At 40.9% G+C, this 26310-nt stretch overlaps 2 protein-coding genes across 2 annotated transcripts in view; one reads left to right on the forward strand and one right to left on the reverse strand.

Annotated features, from left to right (window-relative positions):
• Positions 1 to 1985: 1985 nt before the first annotated feature.
• Positions 1986 to 19268, reverse strand: LOC144456507 (uncharacterized). Its single transcript, XM_078151700.1, has 5 exons — positions 19263 to 19268; positions 18731 to 18913; positions 17868 to 18629; positions 12381 to 12532; positions 1986 to 8325 (listed from the first exon to the last, which is right to left on the reverse strand). Exons 1-4 carry the CDS (start codon positions 19266 to 19268, stop codon positions 12467 to 12469), a joined length of 1017 nt encoding a protein of 338 aa, XP_078007826.1. The 3' UTR covers positions 1986 to 8325; positions 12381 to 12466.
• Positions 18783 to 26310, forward strand: part of ZNF316 (zinc finger protein 316) — a 108433-nt gene continuing 100905 nt past the window's right edge. Inside the window, exon 1 of the mRNA XM_021006369.2 lies at positions 18783 to 18857. The gene's annotated coding sequence lies outside the window, so the exon portion shown is untranslated. The remainder of the gene's footprint in view (positions 18858 to 26310) is intronic.

Genomic DNA, 26310 nt, shown 5'->3' on the forward strand with positions numbered 1-26310 from the left:
ATATGTGTATATATGTGTATATATGTGTATATATATGTATATATATGTATGTGTGTATATGTATATATATATATATATATACATATATATATATATATAGTGAGTGTCTGAGGTCTAAAGGCAGGTATTCCTGACTCCAGGGCCAGTGCTCCAGTGCTCCATCCACTTCACCACCTAGTGGCACCCCTTCCCTGGCCCCCACAATGAGTCTTCCTGACTCCAAGCCTGGTGCTCTGTCCCCATGCCACTTAGCTGCCCCCAAGGTGAGAATTGAACTTAGAATGTGAGTGAATTCTTTGGAGATACATTGATAAGGGGAGGCAACTTTGGAGAATCCAGTGAGAATAGGCACTGGGGCCATCTGATACATCATGATTCCGAAGGAATTGATTCATACTGCTATATCTGAATGTTAATAGAAAGCACTGGGGACAGTATGAAACAGTGCTTTTCAAAAAAATTTTTTTTTGCTTAGTAGCAGGTAGCACAGTGTATAGAACTCCAGAGCCTGGAGTCTGGAGGCCCTGAGTTCAAATCCAGCCACAAACACTTAACTAGCTATGTGATCTTGGGCGAGTCACTTAACCCTCTTTGCCTTGGTTTCCTCATCTGTAAAATGAGCTGGAGAAGGAAATGGCAAACCACTCTAGTATCTCTGCCATGGAGACTCCAAATGGGGTCAGCAAGAGTAAGACGTGACTAATCCACTAAACAACAACAATAACAAAGTCTTTGCCAGGAGATATTCTGAAAATTTAAGTGAAATGACAAAGAAGAGTTCCCCAGAGCTGTGGGGCCTCCATACCTACAGTCTTGCCCTTGGGACTCCCCTATTTCTTTCTCTAACCTCAACTTCTCACTCTCATCTTTCTTTATGTTGTGCCCTTGTCAAGAGCTCCTATTGTTATTTTTCTGTATGCCAGGTTAGGAAGACCAGGCAACAAGCTTCTGTTGGAAGTGTAGGAGGACAGTGCAGTTGAAACTGAGGAATATGCAAGTCTGGGGGCATGGGGAACAGTTTTGTAGCACACCTAGCAAAACTTGGGGTACACTGGCACACCACAGCACACCCATTCAGAACAATAGGTATGGAAGCTAGAGACTGGGAGGTATGTTTGGCCATATTCAGTTTACAGTAAGCATGTGTAACTCACACGTAGAATGACCACTTTCACCTTATATACACTCCTCCTAGCTGCACTATTAGTGAGGAGATACCCTTGTGGTTCAGTGGGGAGAGGGAAGGAAGGCAAGAGTGTGCTGATAAATATTAACCACTGGCTCTCAAAAAAAATGAAGGGGTAAGCAGTTAGGTGATGCAGTGGACAGAGCACTAGCTGGGTGACTTTGAGCAAGTAATTTAACTTTTCTAAGCCTCAATTTCCTCATTTGTTAAAAATTGGGGAGAATAAGACATATACTGCCTTTCTGAAAATGTGGTGAAGAAAGTGGTTTGCAACTCTTAAGACACTATAGAAGTATGAGTTATTAATATCAGAAGTACACTGGAGTCAACTCCTATGGAATCAGGAGAGCTGATGGTTAAATTTTCAATGTGAGCATTTACATCACGGGAATATACAAACTGGGGCTTGATTTATTGCTTTGTTGATTGTCTAGATTTAAGAATGTAATAGAGAAAATGTTAAGAATTCAGATAAAAATGTATGCTGTGTGCAATTTGTTTTTCAAAGGGCTGGTTGTTAAACATTTGCTAGTATACCCCTGGTTGTTATGATCTTAGAGATAATCTAGCTGTGTCTCTCCTTCTTATTCTTCCCCATTTCCCCAACTATTTAACTTCTCAATCCCAGTTCGTAACTCCTACCTGGAAGACATTAAAGCTATTTGGTCCAATATGTAGTATACTCTCAAAGTACAATATTCTGATTCAAGTGTCCTGGAAATACAGAAATCATAAACAAAGTTCCTTATACTGTCCAGCATTTTGCCAACAAATGAAACTGAGAAATCATTGCCTTTTTTAAAATTAATTTTTACTTAAAAAAAAAGATCAAGCATTTATTTTTCTTCTGTCCCATGCCCTAGCTTTCCCCATGGGAAAAAGAAAAACATTTTTTATCACAAATAAGCATAGTTAAGATAACAAATTCCTATATTAGCCATATTGAAAATGTGTGTATCATTCTACATATTAATCCATCCGTTCTATGTCAGGAATTAGGTAGCATTCTTCCTCATCAATCCTCTGGAATGATGACTGATCATACATTGATCAGAGTTCTTAAGTCTTTCAAAATCACTCATCTTTATAGCCATTTTCTTTTAGAGTTTAGCCAAAACTGATATTACTCAGTGACTCATCACAGATGTCAAGTATCTGATAGTAGCAAGCAGAAAAGGACACCCAGGATGAAGCTGAATCAACCATAGCCACACCCAGGCCCCAGGATGCTGGACTGAGGTATTTGGTAGGACATTGCACCATTTGAGGTAAGGATACCCCAAAGGTGTCCTTTGTTGTGCACTTCTACAATAGTCCCAGTTGAGGAAGAAGTGGCCATGGGAGCATCATCAGATAATGCAGATTACTTGCTGCAGTGGTCATGACACAGTCTCCAAGCCCCCCTTCCCCTCCCACCTCCCTGCAAGCTGCACGTGCTTCATGCTGATGCCATATTAAACCTCATTCTAGCATGAGTCATAATCCCTAAGCCAAAGAGGAGAATTGAGTTTCTGAGTAACCAGCTGGGCACTTCTATCAATCAGTAGTGGTGAATAACAGTTTATCTGAGAATAGATACATGTATATTAATACGTATAATGCATACATATAAAATAATATAAAAATTAACAATATCATGGATATACATGTATGAGGACATAATATAATATGCAAGCCAGCTGCTGCTAGACAATAGGATAGAGGAGAAAAAAATCTGCTATAAATTATTCTAAGCAAAAATATTCCAGTCAATTCTTGAACGAGAATGGTACCAAAAAGTCTGTCCCTGATCCAAGCACATAATCACTCTCCTGAGATGGTCTCCAAAATTTAAGGAATTCTGTATAGAATTCACCATACTGAAAAAGAGCCATGGGGTGGCTAGGTGGCACAGTGGATAGAGCACTGGCCCTGGAGTCAGGAGGATCTGAGTTCAAATGCAGCCTCAGACACACTGTGTGTGACCCTGGGCAAGTCATTTAACCCTGATTGTGAAAGGACAGAAAGATAAAGAGGAAGGAAGAAAGGAAAGGAAGAAAGCCAACCTTGGAGTTAGGAACACCTGAGTTTAAGTCCTGCTTCTGACCCTTAAGTCACTTAAACTCTCAGTGCTCTAGGAGAAACTGCCCTGGTAGAGGGAGTTTTCCTATCTGGGAGTATCCTACACTAAGTTTCTGGTTCTTATCCTGACATCAAGCACCACAGGGTAAATGCTTAGCTGAGTAAATGCTTCTTGGCACTCTGGGATTCAATTAAAATGGCACAGAGGGTAGGTAAGGGATTTAAATTTGGATATGAATCATCTAAAATATACTGCCAGTTGCAGCATGATGCAGAGCTTGGTCTGAGTATCTCCCACTTCCTTATCATCCCCGTCATCCCAGAGTAGGCTGATCTTCCCACACTCCACCTGGTGGCCTACACAGGGAGACTGGATTCATTCTTGGAGGCTTTTAGCAGTAGATCAGCTAAATAAATGTAAGGACTCCATATTCAGTCTATGAATGGTTACATTATACACATTTGCCAGAACAAATCCTCCCATGTCACCCAACAGGTTATTAACTGAGCCCCAAGAATGAGACTAGGGCATTCTTCAGTACAAATAAGACTAGAGTAAATTCATATAGACTATGAATGGGGAACAAAAACAGTTCTTACTTTTGCTTGGGAGGGAAAGAAGAAAGGAGAAAAGGGGGTGTGGGGAAAAGGGAGTAACTTCTATTTCCCAGAACTCTTTTCTAAAAAAAAAAAAAAGATATATATTTTTATTGATGACTTTTGGTTTTTTTTTCTTTTTTAAAATGAATTTTTATGATTTAAAAAAATTTTTACATTACCTATATTTCCCAATATGCCCCTTTTCTCTCCCTTCCAAAAAAACCATCCTTTATAACAAAGAAGAAAAATAGAAGGAAAAAAAACTGCAGCAAAACTACCCAATGGAATGAAAAAAATATGACATCACATACACTGTTCCACACCCATGATCTTTACTTCTACAGAGAAGTGGGAAAAGTATTTTCTCATATGTCTTCTTTGGGACCAATCTTGGTAATTATATTTGTAAAGTTCTTTGTAAACCTTAAAAGTGCTATGTAAATTCTAGCTATCATTATCATTATAATTGACATGTTTAGTTTCATTTTATTATTTTTTAAGGTTAAATTTCCAGGATCCTTTTTATAAATCTAAAGTGGAAACAACTCTTTGGGTCCTAATGTTTCCCTCCCTGCAAGACATCACCAGTCATCCATAAACCACATAGAATTTCCTATGGCTTTATGGCTCTAGTACAAACCTATAAGATGGAGGTGGAGGGAGTAGAGGTGGGGAGAGGGGTGGTTATCACAAGTGCAGCATTTTAGGACTTCCATTTAGTCTTTTTCTCATCTGGGCCTTTTGCCATGAAAAGGGTAGAAAGGGAGGATACTGTGTAGGGATATATTTCTTTGCTTCCCTTTTGTGTATAACTGAGCCACTTTGGCTGATTTTTCCCAGTTTGAGATTACTTTTATTCTTATGACATTTGTCTTTATTCTCTAGGGTCTAGACCCTTGGACTTAGAATACAAAAGTAGATGGACGCTGAGGTTCCTTCTAGTTCTAGAGTTATGCTCCTATGATGCTGTTCTCCTTACACCTCCTGTCAGGAATAGGAGGCTATTAGTTCAGTGGGCTGTGTTTCTATTTTATAGAGACTTTAAGTTACATTGATACACACAAAATGACCCCTCCCATGTCTTCACTTAAAGATCTATGCAGGTGGTACTTCATTGGCTTTGTGTGACAGTACTATCAGTAGCAGCATATCATATTTTTTTAAAAATTCAATTTTATCTTATTTTCAGTTCCAAATTCTTTCCCTCCTCCCACCCATTGAGAAGGCAAGAAATACAAAACCCATTACAAGTATGAAGTCATGCAAAACAAATTTCCACATTAACCACCTTCTGAAGCAGGATGGAGAAAGGAGAAAAAGGGAAAAGAAAAAAAAACTGTTTCAATATGTGGAGGTGGATAGCAATTTTCATCATGAGTACTATGGATTGTGGTGGGTCATTGATCAGAGTTACTAAGTCTTTCACAACTGATTGTCTTACAATATTGCTGTTGCTGTGTAAATTGTTCTGCTCACTTCACTTTGTAGTAGAACATAAGTCTTCTCGGGTTTTTTCTGAAACCATACTCTTCATCATATCATATAGCACAATAGTATTCTAGCACACTCTTTTTTTTGTTTTTGTTTTTGTTTTTGTTAGTGAGGCAATTGGGGTTAAGTGACTTGCCCAGAGCCACACAGCTAGGAAGTATTATGTGTCTGAGGCCAGATTTGAACTTAGGTCCTCCTGACTCCAGAGCTGTGCTGTATCTGCTGCACCATCTAGCTGCCCTCTAGCACACTCTTAATACCATAATTTATTTATTGGAAACTGAGGAATGGTAAAATAAGTTATGGTATCAGAGTATGATGGATTCTTCGGTTCCCAATTATTTGCCATCACAAAAAGAGTTACTCTAAATATTTTTTGACATGAGGGTCCTTTTCTTCTTTCTTTGATTTCTTTGATTTCTTTGAGGTATAGACCTGGTAGTGGTATTGTTGGGTCAAAGGGTTTAATAGCTTTTGGGAATACTCTCAAATTGCTTTCTAGAATGGTTGAACTAATTCATTGCTCCACCAACAGTTCATTAGTGTACCTATTTTCCCATATCCCCTCTAGCATTTATCGTTTTCCTTTTCTGTCATCTTAGCTAATGTGATAGGTGTTATTTCAGGGTTGTTTTAATTTACATGTCTCTGGTTATTAATGATTTAGAGCACTTTTTTCATATGATTATTGGTAACTGATTTCTTCCTCGGAAATTATTTGTTTGTGTCCCTTGACCATTTATCAATTGGGGAATGGCTCTTAGCCTTATAAATTTGACCCAGTTGCCTACACATTTGAGAAATGAGACCTTTATCAGAGAAACTAACTGCAAAATTCTCTCCCTCTCCCCATTTCCTGCTTGTCTTCTAATTTTAGCTGCATTGGTTTTGTTTATACAAAACCTTTTTAATTTTAGATAATCAAAATTACCCATTTTACATCCCATGAGCTTCTCTATCTCTTGTTTGGTCATAAATTCCTCCCCATCCATAGATTTGATGGATAGTTTCTTCCCTGCTTCACTAATTCATTTATATCATCCATTATAAATCATGTACCCATTGTGAGTTTATTTTGGTATATGGTATGAGATATTGGTCTATGCTCAGTTTCTGCCATGCTGTTTTCCAGTTTTCCCAGCAGTTTTTGTCAAATAGTGAGTTCTTGCTCCAATAGCTTGGATCTTTGGGTTTGTCACACACTAAGTTACTGTGATAATTTGCTTCTGTATATTGTGTACCTAATCTGTTCCACTGATCAACTCCACTGTTTCTCATCCAATACCAAATTGTTTTGGGGATTACAGTTTCGTACTGTAATTTGATATTGGTGCTGCTAGGCCCCTTTCCCTTCACATTTTTGTTGATTACCTTGATAATCTTAAACTTTTGTTATTTTTTCTAGCTTTATAAAGTAATTCTGTGGTAGTTTGATTCCTATGGAACTGAATAAGTAAATTAATTTAGGTGGATTTGTTATTTTTATTCTATTGGTTCAGCCTACCCACGAGCAATTAATATTTCTCCAATTATTTAATTCTGTCTTTATTTGTGTGATGTAATTATGTTCATATAGTTTCTATATATGTCTTGGCAGGTAGACTCTGAAGTATTTTATACTCTCTGTTCTTATTTTAAATGGAATTTCTTCTTCTATTGCTTCTGCTGGTTTTTTTGTTGGTAATATACAGAAATGTTGATAATTTGTGTAGATTTTTTTATATACTGCAACTTGCTGAAGTTATTAATTGTTTTGGCTATTTTTTAGTTGACTCTCTAGGGTTCTCTGGGCAGCTGGGTGGTGAAGTAGATAGAGTGCTAGGCCTGGAGTCAGGAAGACTCATCTTTCTGAATTCAAATCTGGCCTCAGACTGAAAGGACCAAACCACAACAACTGGAAACCCTGGTGAATATCTCCACTTTTGTTTAAAGGACATACCTATGCTATATGGGCTGAAGTGTTTCCCTTTATTCCCAAGAAGACCATGGCCAGAGATGATATTTGGAAGGAAAAACACATTCATCTTTGAAGGCAAAAGACAAAGGTGCAATGTACTTTAGGAGAGAATACATGATGCACCCTAAGAAATTTCCTCTGTGTTCCTGGCTGTTTCACCAGGAAGTCAATTCCCTCTGACTCCATTTGTGGTCATCCCAACTGGAACAAGACTTTTAGAGAAGTCTTGGTCCACTATCATGTTCAGCATTGGAAAATGTAGTGGATGGCAAGAGGCTCAGTGGTGAACTTTTTTTTAGGCATGTGGCAAAAGCTGGCAGAAATAATGGATTTTGTGAAGGAGAACTTAGTTTCTACTCAGCAGAGCCAGGATGTTTAAGTTCCTTTTGGCTTTCAAGGCCCAATTTAGATGTCACCTCTTCCATGAAGACTTTCCCCATTCCAGCAGGTGAAAATGATCTCTTTTTCCTCAAATTTCTCATTGCATTTTGCCTGACCCTCCTTTGCCTTTAGGACATTGTGTTTAGAAATGTAATGGTGGCAAAGATGTTTTCACAATTTTCAGAGATCATGCATTCTCCATGAATTCTTTTTTCTATTGATATTCAAAAAACACATTTTCAAACTTGAAATATAGGTGTGAACAGTGTGTACCAGTTTGAAAAAAAGAAAGCCATTGGATGAAGTAAAATGAGGCCAGGCAGGAAATCTCTTCCAATAAACTTGCAAACATGGTCCTGTCCCCAGGGATTATCTATCAAATATCAGTTGAGTTGAGAAAAGAGAGGAATTCCAGAAATTAGGTCATGTTGCTTTCTAGCACATCCCTGAGGAGAAACTGCTGAGATGGGGGTGGGGATGAGGGAGAAGAGGCTTCAGATTTGGCCTTGGCCAGTTTTCCCCCATCCCTCCACTTTTACCAACCACCATGACTGTAGGAGGACTTTCCAACTGGAAAAGATGGGTGTTGGACCAACCGTCTTTCCATCGGTGTCCCAAGTGTCGTCTCCAGATCAGCTGATGGCTCCATCTGCATTGGGAGCCAAGGACAAATTAGATGCAGAATGACCACGCTGAAGCAGAATTCCATTAATAGGAGAAAAGGACCTCTCATACTCTCTCTGTCAGCTGGATCCCATCTTCCCTTGGATTCTGTGTATCCCAGAGGGAGAATATGTCACAAAGTTTTGCGGTGTTTTGTGCCAACTATTATGATTGTAAATATCCCTTTCTAAAAGCTGCTTAAGACCAGCTGACTAACTTGATTCTCAATTGATTGTCTTGGAGGATGAGCTATACTACACTATTAAGTACTGAGCCCTGAAACCAGTGGATGCTTAAGAAGTGTTTTTAATGGTAAGTGTAAATAGCAACTACATTCAAATGCTTTGTTGCAATAATGACCAAGCTTGGCATGTAGGAGAAGACAATGAGCATGCACCTCTCACCCAACTTTGCAGAGATAAAGAATACCGAATATACTAACGGACTTGATTGATGTGTCGGTTAGTTTTGCTGAACTTCTTCCCTGACTTCCCCACCCCCCATTTCTTTTTTTGTTCTTTGTTACAAGGGATGCTTCTGGGAAGGAGAGGGATATGTTGGGAAATGAAATACGAGAAACAAAGTATATTGAGGGCAGCTAGGTGGCGCAGTTCTAGAGTCAGGAGCAACTGAATTCAACTCCAGCCTCAGACACTTGACATTTATTAACTGTGACCTGGGCAAGTTACTTAACCTGATTGCCTCCCCCTACCCTTGCAAAAAAATTAAAAAAAAAAAGAAACAAAGTACATCAGTAAAAACGAAAAGTTAGAAAAGGCGTGTGTTTAAGAGGGTCTACCCCTAATTAGGCACAATTAGGCATAGGAATAATTTAGTCAGTGTAGTAGAGTGGACAGAGAACCATACTTGGAGTTACCAGAAACCTTGGTTTGTGACCTGTATCTGTGGAAATCTTAGAAACCCACCTTGCTGATTCTGTTTTGTCATCTGTAAAATGGGGTAAAAGTGCTTGCACTATTTATCTGGCAGGCTAATTGTGAGGAAAGTACTTTGTACTGCTATTCTTGTGTGTGTGTGTGTGTGTGTGTGTTTATAAAGGTGAATCAAGAGAAAGTGAGTGGACATCCTATGGTGATGTTATAGGAGGACATGAACAAGAATGAAGGATGAGCAGGCATGGACAGGTTTGATCTGCTCAATGGAGAGAAGTTTGATATTTGAGATCACGGTTCAATTTGAGTGAATTGTTTATTATTTCCAACTTCTGGCAGACATAGCAATTCTGGCTTCATGAGCCAACCTGATTTAAAAAAAAAAAGCCAGCAGATTCTTCTCAGTTCTTGACTTAGCCCAAATGTGTTACACAAGGAATATGTTCAGTCTGGATCAACAACTTGGCTGATCACCTCTGGGAAATCATTATGGTCTGATAAGATTTAGACATTCTAGGTTCTAATGTAGGTTATATAGCTGGATGGTATAGTGGATGAGGTGAAAGAGTCAGGAAGACATGAGTTTGAATCCTGCCTCAAATACTTACTAGCTGTACAACCCTGGGCAAGTCACTAACCTCTATCTACCTCAGTTTCTTCATCTGTAAAATGAGTATTATAATAATAGCACCTACCTCCCAGAGTTGTTGTAAAGATCAAATGAGATAACATATGTAAAGTGCTTTGCAAACCTTAAAGGGTTATATAAATGTTAGCTTTTATTATAGGAACTCCTCATTCATTCTGGACTGAAGGCTTCCAAATCTCCCCTTATCTGTCCTTCAGGAAGGCTTGTATAACATTTACTATGCTCTCTTCTAAGGTCTGACATATAGGTTCCTTTAAACGCCTCTGGATTTCCTAGTGTTTGGCATAGGCTATTCCTTTCAGGAGTCAGCTCCTTCTTTGTGGCTCCTCCAAGGGAGGTTTGGCTGCTTTGGAGCTACTGGTGTCTTTTTGAAAAGACTTTTGAAGGGTGTGTAATGAAGGTATCCAGTTACCTCGGTCCTGACTTCACATCAGCCTGGGCCTTGTCCATAAATCTAGTCTAATACAACTGTAGCCTGAATTCAAAACAGCTTGCTTTCCCCTCCTCTGCAATTCCCTGCCATTTCTAGGTTTAAGGAAGCAGAAATGCAGGGAGCCAGTACTGAATTGTCTTTTTCTTTTTTTAAATCATAAAGGGACTGTCATTAATGTAGTGTCATTTAAATGGATCCTCAGGGAGAATTTTATACAACTGATGGTAATCTGCTTTATGGTACTTATGCCATACATGCCCTCCTCCTCCACATGACAGTCCAAATATCTGAAGTTATCAAATCCCACCTCACCAAGGCTTCTCTTTTCTAGGCTAAACATACCCAGTTCCTTCATATGATCCTCATATACCATGAACTCAAGGTCCTTATTCTGTTTGCCCTCCTTTGGACACTCTCCAGTTTATTGGTATCCTTCTTAAAATGTACCCAGAAATAAGCACAATGTTTCAGATGAGGTCTGATGAGGGCAGTGTACAGTGAACTATGGAAGCTCCGCTCATCTGAACTTATGCCCAAGATCACATTTGCAGTTTTTCTGGCTGTCATATCACACTGCTGGCTTATATCAAGCTTGTAGTTCACTAATACTCCCAGCTCTCTTTTTTTAAAAGAACACCTGCTGCTCAACTATGCCTTTGCTATCTTATACTTGTGGATTTTTTGTGTACCCAAATGCAAGATTATATTGAATTTTATCTTATTACATTTGACCTAGTAGTCTAGCCTGGCAAGACCTTTTTGGATTATGACTACCATCCAATGAGATAGCTACCCCTCCTACTTTTGTGTGCCTACTATCTATGCCTCTGTTCACGTCACTGATGAAAATGATAGCACAGGGCTAAGCCCTGATCCCTGGAGTACCCCTTTGGAGCCCTTTTGCCACTTCATCTACTGGTCAAATAGGGGATCCTCCCTCTTTGTTGGCCATTCATGGGTCTGACCATCAACTTTGCAATTGTAGGGGAGATTGTGACTGCTTGGCTAGGAAGCACATCAGAAGAAACCCAGGGGAGGAAACTGGTAAAAACACCCAAGAAGATGCATCATTGTTCCTTGTGCCTGGAATGTTTCTCTTTCCCACCTTAACCTTTCACCACCCCTAGTTTCTTTCAAAGCAAATGTGGCCCTTCCTCATCCCCAAAGTTTCTAGTGGCTCCAGGAAAAAAATTCTGTTGTATTTAATTGTTTTGTTTTGTTTTGTTTGGCTAGGCAATGGGGTTAGGTGACTTGCCCAGAGTCACAAAGCTAGTAAGTATCAAGTGTCTGAGGCCAGATTTGAACGTTGTATTTATTTTGTATCCAGTATTACACCCTATATTGGCTGGCTTGTGGTTCCTCACACGTGGGACTCCATCTCCCAAGTTCATATTTTTGGACCATTTGTCCTCCATTCCTAGAATGCTCTCCTTCCTCACTTTCACCTCCAGGCTGTTTTAGCTTCCTTCAAGACTCACTTAAAATCCCACTTATCATAGGAAGCCTTTGCTGGTCTCTCTCCTCTTCCTTTGTCTTATTTATTATCCAATTTAATTAATAATAACCTAATTAATCTTATTATTTATTATCTAACATTATCTTGTTTACACTGTATGTATATTGTATGTACATAGTTACTTGCATGTTGTCTCCCCATTAGATTGTGAAGCCCTAGTCTCTCCCCACTCTAATCCCTTCTTCACCCAGCTGCCAAAATAATTTTTCCAAGCGTTGTCTGACCATGTTACTCTTAGTAATTTCCCTTTGGCTCAAGGATGAAAAACAACCTCCACAGTTTGGCCTTCACAATCTGGCCTCTGCCTGCCTTTTCAGGATGATTTCATATTACTCTTCCTCATCTATAGGCTATGTTTCAGCCAAACTAGGCTACTTGCTATTCCTCAGAACTCTGGACTGCTTCTGCATTTCTTTCTTAGAATCCTTGAATTCCTTAAAGATTCAGATTATATATGACCAGCATTTCCTACTCCTGTTTCCCTTCCATCTCCCTCTGCCACCTGTCCTCCTTCCTCCCCCATCCTTTTGCTCTTCAAATTATTACGTACATATTTAATCTTGTCAGTGTTGCATCTTCCACAATAGGATCCTTTGAAGTCAAGGACTGTTTTGTATTTTGTCTTTTTTTTTATTCTCAGAGCCAGGCATAGGGGTCTTGCAGACAGTAGGCACTTAAATATTTGCTGAGAACTTCAGACTCCTAAGAAGAGTGAATCAAAATCAGGCATTATGAGATGAGTGTTATCATATACAATCCTTTTTTCATGTTTGTAGTTATTTGTCAAGTTTAGAATATTATTTTTAAAAAGAAGACTGAATCATTCATTGATGAAAGTTCTAATGAAAATTCTTGCAATTTAAAGTATTATTTATTTCTATAGCAAAATTAATAATATGGGCCTTCATAAGTTGAGAACATCCTAGAAGACAAGGGCAATTTTATTTCTGCACTTACCAAAAGCTTTGCACGTAACATGCCCTTAGAAATGCTTATTGAACTGGGAGAACAGGTCTTTTGACTCCAGGTCCAGCTAGGGTTCCTTCTACTATACCTTGCTAGTTCTCGAACATTTATCACAAGGTAGCCATTCCAGAAACAAGAACTAGAAAAGAACTTAGAGATGCTTTAGTCCAGCTCTCTTATTTTATAGATAAAGAAACTGAAGCCCAAAGAATATAAATGACTTGTCCAAGGCCAAAGGGTGCTCGCTCTCTCTCTCTGTCTCTGTCTCTCACTCTGTCTCTCTCCCCTCCTGCCCCTGAACAAACATAGCTTCCAGTTTTTCCTCAGCTGTGCCTGGAGAAGTACCAGTCACCATGATTTAACACCAAAGTCTTCTGACTCCCCTGTCCTCTACAAAGCAAACTATGCCTTGTAACCTTGTAACGTGTGTGTGTGTGTGTAAAAGCAGTTTAGCAAAACCAATCAACACTCAATCATGTCTAACAGTATATGCAGTATTCAATACCCATAGTTCCCCATCTCTGCAAAAAGAGAAGAGTAGTAAATGTTTTTTTTAATGGTTCCTCCAAGCTAAGAAGCAAGCATTGCTCTTGCCTGCTATGTGCCTAGCTCCGCCCTTTACCAGTGGTCTGGATTTGAGGATGCTAAAATCAAATGAAGCCATTAGCCTCTCCCTGGCTTCTCTGAGGACCAGAAGAAATCCCATGTCTTTTTGACCTTTTCAGGTTGGACACACTTAGGTTCAAAAAGAATCAGAATATCTCAGAATTGGAATACCTCAGAGGCCATCTATTAAAAATTTTTTTTAAAAAAATTGCCCCAAAGTGGTCATCCAAACTCTTTGAAGACCTTCAATGATAGGAACCTACTATATCACAAAAGGTACCATTTCACTTTTTAATTCACTGTATGACCCTTGCCTCTTTCTAGTCCATGTTTCTCTTTTACACACATTACTACCCTCCCTGGACTCTTTTTCAGATAAAAGAGGGGCAAAAAGAAAGGCAAACACCAGGACATGAAAGAAGGTGAGACAAAAGGGATTGCCCTTTTCTTTCTTCTTCATAACCCTGTCCCCATTAGCCTCATTACTGCTCTAATTTTCACTCCTTTTCTAGTCCCCAGGATGTGCACTTGGTACCAATATTCTCTGTAGGAATTCAGGCATGAAGTGTGGAGGTCTCTGACATGTATGAACCTCTAAAGTTCATGTGGCCTGCAACTACCCTTCTCTTTTAGGTGGACTTCAAAGGACCAATGGTCATAGATCATACTCTATGAAATATTCTGTGAAGTCCACTGATACTGATTCTCATGGGGGTCAAGTGGAAGAGGAGGAATAGGAAGAGCAGACGTATCCATTGGGTTTCATACTCCCTAGTCATCAATCCTCCATCCTCATAATAGTAAAGGACAAAAGAGATGGATTATACATGAAATTGAAAAGCCTTTACATAAAGGAAATGAGTGCAACTAGGATAAGGGAAGTAGATGACTGGCAAAAACATCTTTATATCAAGTATTTCTGATAAGTGTCTAATGTCTAAGATATATAGACAGCTAACAGAAATCTGCAAGATCAAAAGCAATTTCCCAATAGATAAGTAGTTAAAGGATATGAACAGTTTTCAAAAGAAGAATCGCAAACTATTAACAACCATATGAAAGAATATTCCAAATCATGAATAATAAGACAGATGAAAACCAAAACAACACAGATTTCACCTCAGACCCAGAAAATTGGAAAAGATGAAAAAGGGAAAGATTCAATGTTCGAGTTTTCAAAAAGACAGGCACACTAATTCACTGTTGGCGGAGCTGTGAATTGATAGAACCTCTACTGAAAAGCAATTTGGAATTACTCAAGGAGAGATATCAAATTATCCATACCCTTTACCTCAAAGATTCCACGTTTAGGCATTTACTTTAAGGAGGTCAGTGACAAAAAGAAGTCCCCATATGCAACAAAATACGTAGAGCAGCATTTTTTTGTGATAAGAAAAAGCTGGAAACAAAGTAGATGCCCATAGATTGGGCAATGGCTGAACAAATTTTGATACATGAATGTAATAGAATATTACCGTGCTGTAAGAAATGATGAATATGAGGAATACATAGAAGTATGGAAAAACTTAGATGAACTGATACAAAATAAGCAGAACCAGGAATACAAAATGCACAACATACACAACAACATAAATGCTAAGAGCAACAATAAAATAGAAACTAAATGCTGAATCTATTGTTTTAAGGGACAACTCTCTGAGAGAGGGTGGAGGGAAGGATGCATTGGGAAAAGCAACTGATGTAAAAAGAAAAGATATCAGTACTTCCAGCTCTGGAGTTAACTTGGTGCTGGTCCTAGAGTCAGGAAATAGCCTCAGGCACTTATTAGCTATGTGACCCTGGACAAATAACCTATCTACCTTCTTTTTTCATACGTAGAATGGGGCTAATAATAGCACCTACCTTCCATGGAGGATTGTTGTGATGACAAAATAATATTTGTAAAGCTATTTGCAAACCTTAAATTACTATATAAAGCTTATGATTATTATCCTCTGCAAGACTTGTCTCTCTTTAGTCCCATATTTTATCATAGATTCTAGAGCTGAAAGAGACCTTTACCTCATTTAGTCAAATCCGCTATTTACACAGCCCAGAGCAATGAAGTGATAAATCTCTATCCTATTTCTCTTCTGCCTTTTGTAGCTAAATTCCTCAAAAAGTCAGTCTGCAATAGGTACCTCCATATTCTCTCATCTCACTCTCTTCTTAACCCCTTAAAATCTGGCTTCCTTTAAAAATGAATGTTAAAAATTGTCTTTAAGGGTAATTGGAAAAAATAAAATACTATTAAAAAATAATATTTGTCAACAAGCTGATATAAATAAACTATTTTTTAAAATCTGGCTTCCAACCTTATCATTTCACTGAAACTGCTCTCTCCAAAGTTACTAATGATCTCTTAGTTGTCAAACCCAATGGCCTTTTCTTAGTTCTCATTTTCCTTGAACTCTCTGCATCCTTAGATCACTCTCTCCTCTTCTATACTTTTTTCTCTTTAGGTTTTCAGGATACCACTCTCTCCTGGTTTTCTTTCTACCTATCTCACCGCTCCTTTTCTACCTCCTTTGCTGGATCTTCCTCCAGATCACACCCTCTAACCGTATGTATCCCTCAGAGGTCTGTTCTGGGGCTTCTTCTCTTTTCCCTCTATACTACTTCACTTGGTAATATCATCAGCTTCCATGGACTTAGTTACCATTTCCATGCTGATTCTTCTCAAAACTGCCTTTCCTGCCTCAACTTCTCTGCTGACCTCCAATCTTATATCTTCAACTGCCTTTCAGTCACCTTGAACTGGACATCTGGTGGATAGCTTGAACTCAATATGTTCAAAACAGAAATCATTATCATTTCCCCTAAAGCCTCAATCCACCCCTTTCCTATAACTGTAGTTTCACAGCCTCTGTCATCCTGGATTCCTCACAATCTCTCATTTCCCGTACCCATGTTGTTGCCAAAGCCTGTTGATCTCACCTTTGCCACACCTCTCCAATATGCCTCCTTCTCTCCTCTGACACTGCCACCATTCTGGGACAGGCCTCCATCACCTCGCCCCAGGACTACTGTAATTGCCTGGTAGGTCTATCTGCCTCAAGTCTGTCCTCACTCCAAACCATTCTCCATTCCGTCACTAAAGTGATTTTCCTAAAATGCAGGTCTGATGATGTCACTCCTCCTACTTAATAAACTCTAGAGGCTTCTGATTGCCTCCAGGAGCAAATACAAAACGCTGCTTGGCATTCAAAGCCCTTCATAATCTAGCTCCCTCCCTACCTCTGCACCTTATTCACCAACAGGTACTCTTTGATCCAGTGACAACATTAGCCTCCTGGCCTGGCTTCTCCCATTCCTAGAATGCTCTCTCTCCTCTCCTCTACCTACTGATCTTCCTGGCTTCCTTTAAAGTCCAATTAAAACTCCACCTTCTACAGAAAGCCTTCCTTAATCTCTCTTAATTCTAGTGCCTTCTCTCTTTTAATTATGTCCTATTTATCCTGTATATAGCTTGCTTTTTGTACATATTTGTTTGCATGTTGTCTCCCCTATAAGAATGTAATTTCCTTGAAGGCAGGAACTGACTTTTGCTTCTTTTAGTATTCCCAGAGCTTAGTTACAATCCCTGGCACAAAGTTGGCACTTAATGTTTTCGATGATGATGATCTCAGAGTCTGTACTACTTCTTCCCGTCTGCATCTTCAGTTTACCAGATTACTGGAAGGCACAAAGTGTTACTAGACCACTAGCTGAAGACAAAAACGCTAGTGACAGGCAAAGGATACATAAAGGTGTGGGCTGAGGGAGATGGACCAGATCCGAATGGCATCGGCTCTCCCTGAAAGAGGAAACCCTGGTATTGCTGGCGCTTGCTATGTTATTAGGGAGGAGCTTTCTATGGAGCTCTTTCATTAATTGCTCATCTAATTGAGGGTTAATTAACTGTCAATTTGTATCAAGAGCTTGACAATGCCCTGAGGGTTATCTATGTGCTTTCTTTGTGAGTTGCCCTCAGGAAAGGGAATCCAGATAATGACCCAGAGCTCTAACAATAGTGTCCTGCATCACTCATCTTCCCACCCACGCACTGATTCGAATACACAGATACACACATTCTAATAAAGACACAAACACGCACAACACACACAGACTTGGATACCGAGAAACAGACACACCGAGACACTTTCTGAAAGACCGACGCCAACAGCGGATCCACCAGCACCAATGCAGAGGCACAAACTGGGAAAAGGCACTGACAGGTCTACAGAAACACATAGACCCAAACACTTACACACGTGCATATTGCATCAGAAACACACATAGCTACACTGGTGAAAACGTGCATAAACACACAGCGTGAAGGTAGTGGGTGGGAGGGAGGACTCGAAAGGACATCCCCACATCGACGCCTGCCAAACAAACTCACGCCAGACAGGACAAATACACACACACACACACACACACACACACACACACACACACACACACACACCACACACACACACACCTGTCCGGCTCCCAGTCCCCTCTCCCAGGGTGTCCCAACGCCAGTTTTACCCCAGGAGCTGAGCAGCCGCCTCCTGGGACCCGACCAGTCTGGCGGCACCGGGCTCGGGGACCTGGAGGTGCGAGAGGCTTGGTAGGGGGGCCCACGAGACAGGCCAGAGAGGCACGAGGTTTCGAGGCGCGAGGCTGGAATGGGGAGGGGCACACGGGAGGGGCGAGGCTTTAAGGGGCGCGAGGCTGGGTGGGGGGCACATGAGAGGGGCCTGACAAGCACGAGGTTTCGAGGGGCGCGAGGCTGGGGTTGGGGGGGCACAGGGAGGGGCCTGAGGTTGGAGTGGGGGGGCACACAGGAGGGGTCTGAGAGGTGCGAGGCAGCTAGGGGCGCGAAGCTCGAAGGGGCATCAGGGCCCGGCGGGGGAGGCGCACCCAGCCGTGTGTCGGTTCTGGGCGCCCTGGCATTGCACAGAAGCCAGCTGGGCCCAGCTCGGGGGCCACGAGGCCTGGACCGTGGCCCGCTCCAGCAGCGCTGGGCGCTGTTGCCCAGGCCACCGGCTGGAGGAGCCAGAAAGGGAAGGGTTAAGCCCACAGAGCTCCCGCCGCGGTGCAGCCTAGAGCGGCGGCGGCTGTGGCGGCAGCGGCGGCTGGGCCGGGAGGAGCAGGAGAAAGGGGGGAGGTGAGGAAGGGGGGAGGGGTAGAGAGGAGGGGGGACGGCGGCGGGGCCGGGGCAGGGCCGGGCGGGGACAGGATGCCGAGGGGGAACTTCCTGTTCCCCCAGCCCCCCGCCCCCCGCCCCCGGCCCGGTCCCGCCGCCGCCTCCTCAGCCCCAGCCCCGGTGCCAGCCCTGGTCCCCGCCCCGGCTCCCACTCGCCACATCGGGGACAGACGGGGACCAGCCGCCCGCAGCCCGGCGCGGGGAAGCAGCCGGAGCCGGGGGGAGCCGGGGGGAGTCCGCAGCCCGAGCCCCAGCTGCCCGTCCCCCCTCCTCTCGCCGGTGAGTTCGGGGCCCGGCGGGGGCGGGGCTGGGAGAACAGGCGGGCGGACCCAGCGCTCGGCAAGACACGACACAATGCTCCCGGCCCCGTCCTCCCTCTCCTCCCTTCCCCCAGCCCCGGCGGGGTCCGGTCCGGCCTCCTCTGGCCACTTCCCCCCCTCCCTGGCGGCCAGGCCTCAGCTGGTGCGGACGCTGCTTCGCTCTCTCGTGCTGCTACCACCTTTGCTTCCTTCAGCTCCTTCCCTCCCTTCCACGTTCTTCTTCATTCCCTTTCACCATCTTCTTCTCTCCAACTCTTCTTTCATCCTTTCATCTATTTTCCTCTCATTTCCTTTTCTCCTTTATGCCATCACCTCATCCTTTCATCTTCTTTCCTCCTTAATCTTCTCCCCTCCATTTCATTACCTTCATCCCCTTAATCTTCATCATTTCATTCTTCTCTCCTTCATCTCCCTCATTTCCCCCATCTTCCTCTCCATCTCTTCTTCCCTCCTTCCTTCATTTTTCTCTTTCCTCCTTCATCTTCTTTGCTTTTCCACTTCACTCCTTTATTTCCTTCACTATTTATCTGCTTCTCTCCTTCCTTTCATCTTTTGCTTTTTCTCCCTGCCTTTCTTGTTCTTCCTCTCCAGTTCTTCCCCTTAAACTTTTTGCTTCTTTCCCTGCGTCATATCTTGTTCTAATTCCTTTCCCTGCCCTGCCTTTCTTTCTCCTTCCTTGGGCCTCCTCCTGATTCCATTTTACCCCTTCTGGCTTCCCTTCCATCCTTCCAATACTGCTGTTCTTCCTGGAACTTGCCATTCAGGAGTTGGGGTTCTCAACCTTTTAGTTCCCTCAGGTCCTGTGCCATCATTTCTTCCTCTGCACCTAGCAGTAGCACCTTGTACCATTCCTATGCTCTAAGTGTGTTGTTTTGTTTTTATAGGTATTTGTGTATCACTTTTTTAGTTGGTTAGCTCTTTAAGAGGATTATCTAACTTTGTATTTCCCCTGCCGAGCAAATGCATTGTAATTGGTACTTAATAAATATAGTTGGTTGAACAGAATAACCATTTCCCCTTTGGTCATTTGACCACCTGTTCTCTAGGAGTGGCCTTATTAGGCTCACTCTGCTGGTACCTTTCTTCCTGGCATTCTGACCTTTCCCTCAGGCCTCCTTTCCTGATTGTCACCTCTTCTTCCCAACAAGAAAGCAAAAATACTACACAACTACTTCATTTCATCCCCTTGTCTGCCCCCCTCCCCAGCCTCTTACCCTGCTAGGTATTTGATGTTTCTTAAACTGACTGGCCTGGGTTTCTATTGTGATTGGATAGTTATTAGCCATTGATGTATTAAATAGGCCAAGCTGGAAAGACTAAGAACTTTTGGAGAAGATGGCTAAGTCTCCATTGTGATAAAAAAAAAAATTTACTAAAGATTTCCTGGGCCTAGGACATCATCCATTGCTTTTTCATGATACAGAGACATTAGGTCTTTTAGGAGCTTACAGTCCATGAAATGAAAGGTAGATATTTATTGAGTGCCTATCAGTTATAAGACACTATTATTAGTGCATAGCACTTTGAACATTGAACTTGCTCTGCATTCTCTTTACTGTAGGTTCTTTCTCTTCTGTCATGGAATATACAATAACCTCCTTGTGACAAAATCCAAAAGTTCAGTTTGGCACCAGTGCTTCTCTGGCCTTTCTGCTCACAAAGTCTTTAAAAACTGACCTCCTCAAAAAAAAAATACTAGAACAGCTGAGCCCTATACAACTTGAGGTGTCTGGTGGAAGTAGCTTTGAATTGCACTGAATAGTAAGGGTGATGAATGAGGCCAAGCTCTGCGCCCTTGGTAAAGTTTCCTATGACTTTATAATCTTCAGTACCTATGTGCAGAATGAGAAGTCTGGACCAGATGAAGTCTGTGATCCTTTCCAGTTCTAAAGCCTAACACCTGTGCTTTTGATATAGCCATTGGTTTATAAATGCTTTGACCTTTGCCCTCTTCATTTGCTTCCTGACCCTACGGGTATTCTGGGTCTCCCTCTACTGTCATAGTGAATCTGAGGGTCTCAGAGTTGGAAGGGACCTCGTAATAGGTAACCTAGGCTTATGCTATGGGAACCTCTGTTGGGATTCCCAGAGCATTTGTTTTTGGCTTCATTATTTAATTCAACAAGTCTTTTTTGCGTGCTTAATATTATACAATGAATTGTTTGCTGTGGGTAATACAAATATGATTATAACATAGTTCTTATTCTATGGAAGCTTATAATTTAGTTGTGAAATGTTTATATGACAGTGCTAGGTGGATCTGATTAAGTACCAGGACAGATGGTATAAACAGTAAGAGTATAGGAATTTAGAGAAGGGAGACATCAGTGTGGTGATAGCATTGAGTATTCACCTCCTAGAAAAGCCCTTCCTTTCTGAAGGTTTGAATTGCCATATATGCAGTAATTGGTTCTATAGGAAGATAAGTTACTAGAGACACAGTTCAATATAGTGGAGAGAACAGTGGACTTCAAGTGAGGAGGCTTGACTCTGCTACTGTGTAACCCTGGACAAGTAATTTAACTTCTCTGGGCCTCAGTTTGCTGCTCTGTAAAATATAATGTTAGACTTATATAGCCTAGGACTCTGTGCTAAGCCAGGGCAGCTCCCACATCCTGTAGGGACCTTTCCACAAAAGTATCTTATTGTCACTGGAAAGTCATTGTAGTATAAATGGACCATCTTTGCTTTCTATCTTCTCTTACCCAGCTTCCCTTATCAACCAGATTCTTGTCTGTCTGTCAAGCCTGTAATTCTGAGGAGGCATGCTTTGCCTTCATATCTTACTGCCGTGTCTAGTCCATTACCGTATCTTTCTACTGCTTTTTGCACCAGTCTTTCATTTCTGTTCTTTCACCTTAAATTCATCACCAAAGCCTTTGTCCTAACTGGTTAACTTATGATTTGATTCCTGCTACTCTAATTTAGCTCCTGTATTTCAGAATCTCTGCCCTTCAGGCTGTTATGTTTCTAGAATGGCCCCAGAAATGCAATTTATCCACATCAGAGCCGTGATGTAGTTTTCCCCAGTGGTTCCCAGTACCAAGTCCTACATTTAGGCATCAAAGAAGTGCTTTGTCCAGTCTCTTTTCTGTGTAATGACATCTCACCCTGCCTTCCAAACAGTATTCTCAATAATTGCTAGGCAAACCTTCAAACTGTTTTACACACATTGTCTATTACCTTTCCTTTCCCCTTCCTCTTAAGATCCATATAGTCTTTTAGAATCTAACCCTGTATCTTCTATGAGAATCTTTCCAACAGCAGCAACTCACTGAAATTTGTAAATTTTCATTTCTATATATATTTATTAATTGGCATTTGTCATAATTATAGTTTTTTGCCTTTATATGTGTTTTATTAAATTTACTTTTGTCATCTGCACCATATCCCCAAGAATTCTACATTTCCTGAGAACATGAACCATATCTAGCCCAAACAACTAAGACAATGTTATGTTTTTTGTGATTGTTTAATAAATGTAAGTTTTTGGTGAAATCAACATATTAAGCAAAACTTGAAGTGGGAGGCTGGAGGATGGCTTTATAGAAACAAATGTTGGGGAGGGATTTAAGAGGAGAAGGCTCTTGAATGTTGGTGTTTTGGAAAGGAATCGAAGAAAGTAGGAGAAAGAAACAGTAGTTTTGGGGAGGAGCAATAGGTAGACCAGAAGGTGGGTCTGTTTGATGTGTGTGTTCTTTCCAAGTCTGAAGGACTTCGAGAAATTGTTATCAAATAGTCCTCAGGCTGAGGAGAAATTGCAGGATATGAAGGGCAGGGCTATAGATTACCTACTGGGAAGGCAGTGATATATTCTCTGTTCTGAAGGATCTGATCTGGCCTGTTTCTTAGGATCCCACGTACTCACCTTACTTTAATTTATAGTTATATAAAGAGGCTGTGGCAACTGAGCTTAGAAAATGTTAGCACTTTTGTGCATATTCCATGAACAGCATCTTGACCATTTGGGGTCCAGCAGCTTCTGTTGTTCTGTGCAGAGCTCCATCATTACTTTTTCCTTCTGGCTTTTCTGAAATTGTACTGGTGAATATTGACTTTGCCTTCATGTCTCTCAGTTTGATGGGGACAAAGAGATGGCATTTTTGTGAATTTAATGGTTCTTCCTTAGACAGAATTTTTATTTTTTGGGGGGGAGGCCAGGAATAGCAATGGTAGCCATGGCAGTTTGGATTGCCTTTTAGCTAGATAGAGACCAACCAGTAACACTAATGGATTTATTAGGTCCCTTCAACAGTTGGCTTATGGGAAAGTTGGTCAGTGTTTCTCCTAAGGGAATGAAAGGCCACATAGGTACTAGGATGAAGGAGCTCTTTGTTTCTTGATTCATCCCAGGGAGAGTCAGTGATTTGAGTTGTTTCCTTCCTCCTTCTGAGCAGAGCTCCCTGGAAACCCAACTTGACCTCCAAGATGGAGCGAGGGGATGAAGCATGTGTGCTGGACCTTCGGTGCTCTGAGGACAGGGATATCCCGCAAGGAGTTCATTCAGGTGAGGGAAGAAAGTAAAGAGGCCATCTCCCCCAAGCCTGTGGAACTTTTCTTTATAAGGACTGGGTGATGGTCATTTTCAAATAGTTCCAGGCCACGAAATGAAAGAGACCGAGAGACTTTAAGGTTGAGTCTGGGGGTCTTTAGCACAGTCTTTTCACAGGGCAGAAAGTGATGATGATGCATGAGTGATGAAAGAATCAGGATATAATGGCAATGTAGATTTGGGGATGGGTGTTTACAGGCTAGGAATTGACTAGGCTTCATCAGTATATACATACACATAGGTATATTACATACATGTGTATGCATGTATATTATACATGTGTATAATATATACACATGCATGTGTATATATTATATATGTTATATGTATATGTGTATATTATATGTATTACAATTGGTAAATTCCAGTAGCTTTCATTAACTGATTAATCTGTTGAGGAATCCACATATTTACAAAGAGAAATTAAGGCACAGAAAAAGTCGGAAGCTCCCTTGAAGTCATGAAGTTTCACAGATCTGGGCTCTCCTGTTTATGACCGAGGTTTCCTAGGTTTCTTTTCACATTTCTTTCTTTTCTTTTGTGTGTGTGTGTGTGTGTGTGTGTGTGTGTGTGTGTGTGTGTGTGTGTGTGCAGGGGACGTGGAGATATGATCTGGGCTCCTCCCATCTTACATCATGGAACAGTATGTAATACAGCCAGCTGCAACCTAGATGACTTGAGAATAATCTGGGGAAAAAAGTCTCAAAATCACCAAAAACAAAGAAAAACTTTAGAAAGAATACTAGAAAGCTTGGATTCAAACTCTAGTTCTGCTACTTCATTTGTGACACTGTGAAAGTTAGTCTATAGGCCTCAGTTTCCTCATCTACAAAATGAGGGAGTTAGGTTAGATGATCTTTGATATCTCTACCAGCTCTAAATTTGATCTATGTTTGTTGTTTTCCTTTATTTCTATTCTCTCATACTACTCTTGGTCTCTACTCTTTGCCTTTCTATTTCATCCTTGCTTAATTCATAAACTCTGACCCCTCAGCAGTATTTCCTACATTTGTGGACTTTTTAGGATTATCAGCCTTCACTTTACAGTATGCTATCCAGAACCTTGCAGTGGTCATTTTTGGCCAAACCTTAATTTGCTATCCACTTTCTGAAGGAACAGAATTTCCATTTGGTGTCTTAACTCAAGAACCCTAGATGGCATATAGTTTAGTTAGAAAATAGCTTAGTGAGTGAAAAACTGGACTAGGATTTTAGTCCTGGTGGTGTCGCTGAATCTTTTTGTTGCCTCATCATATAACTTCTCTGTATTTTACTTTCTTCATCTGGAAAATGGGAATAAATGATACCTGTCTCTCTTTTTCCTCACAGGGTTGTTGTGAAACTAAATTAGATAAGTGAGTCAGCTTTCTAGTATCCACAGGCAGATTATCAACTTTATAGATTATTTATCATGAATTTTTTTCAAGGGCTATCTTCACCCTCCACACCCCATTTTTCTGTTAGTCTAAAGAAAATGTAAAGAAAAATTACACGTAGGTATAACCAGACTTTGGCATAATTTATCTTATGGAACAGAGGTTTTACTGAAAAATTCTGCGTTGAACAGGATCTGTGTATCAAATTACATTTTTCCTATTGGGTTTTATCACAAAATTGAAGATATGGTCCTTCAGGGGAAAAGTCATGAAAATCATACCTATGAATTTAGGAAATCTTTTATAATTACACATTTAAAAAGAAAAAAATGATAATTTCTGATAAAACAACACCAAGGAGAAGTAAAAAAATATAAATGTTGTGCTAGAACTGGAATATTGTACCAGAAACTGAGAGCCTTTGGGACATTATGGATGTAAAACACTTTAAAGGTGTAAAGTGATATATTCACTTGAGCTACTATTACCAATTATTCTTTTGGGGTAGTCCTGAATGGTAGTAAGTTCTGTTGTGTTTGTTCACCACTCTATCCCATTGTAAAATGTCCCAGTAATTCAAAATTTTTAGTTGTTCTAAATTTTATCCTTATTTTATCCTTAGTATCTCCTGTTATTTAACAGCCCTAGTGAAAGCTATTAGATACTTGAAAAGGCAGTATTTTTTTGGGGGGGGGTATTCTTTACAAGGTTTTTTTGTTTTGGTAAAAGTTTCTACACAGTGAGTTATCAAGCAACTTTGAAGCAATTAATTATTTTGGAAATAATTAACTTTAATTGTGGAAATAATGAACTTTCTATAATCATTAATTTTTCATGAATGAGGGATTTGCTTTATTCTGGGGGGTAACCTATAATACATTTCAAAGAATTTCTGATTAATTTTAATTACCTTGTGATTACTCAAATCCCTTCTTTCCCGTTATTTAGAATCAAGTAGTCAGATTTTAAAGTGCTTTATGTCATGAGCTTATCAGAGGAAGGGTGGCTTGAAGGGATGGTTTTTTTTTTTTTTAATCTTGTTTTGACCTGGCCAAAGATTAACTTGAGGTAGAAAAGGAAGGAGCTGGACCCAGGAAAGGTGAAGTCAGAGGAAGACAAGGGAAGTAAAGTCAGGACCACGAACTGGTTTCAGAGGAGGAGAAAAATATGTCCTTTAGCCTTCCTCCCCCCCCTCCCCTTTTTCTTTTTTGGCGTCAGGCAGGGATTGTTTTGTAGCCCTTGGATCTCTTATTTCCAGATATATGGCTGACATGCAGTGCTTTCTGGCTCCCTGCCTTCCTCTCCCGGGTCCCAGGACTTTTCAGAAAATTAGCTTGTAGGATCGAGGCACTCTTTCCTCGATTAATCCTTTGATTTGAACCCATTTAAGATTTACCCTTTTTCTACCTGAATACTCAATTTCTCCTTTCCAGCAATCTTCCCAATGGCATTTGTCACATTATCATTTTAAACATACGACCACA

Source organism: Phascolarctos cinereus, unplaced genomic scaffold (genome assembly GCF_003287225.1).
Source record: "Phascolarctos cinereus isolate Bilbo 61053 unplaced genomic scaffold, phaCin_HiC Scaffold_4;HRSCAF=312, whole genome shotgun sequence".
NCBI classification, from domain to species: Eukaryota; Metazoa; Chordata; class Mammalia; order Diprotodontia; family Phascolarctidae; genus Phascolarctos; species Phascolarctos cinereus.

What these genes read in the sequence shown, in the direction of transcription:
- LOC144456507 (XM_078151700.1), bottom strand. An exon ending in GTCTGTCCCCGATGTGGCGA is followed by an intron (nt 18,630 to 18,730) that starts GTGGGAGCCGGG and finishes CTGGGGGAACAG; the next exon opens with GAAGTTCCCCCTCGGCATCC. An exon ending in GGGGACTGGGAGCCGGACAG is followed by an intron (nt 12,533 to 17,867) that starts GTGTGTGTGTGT and finishes CACTCTTCTTAG; the next exon opens with GAGTCTGAAGTTCTCAGCAA.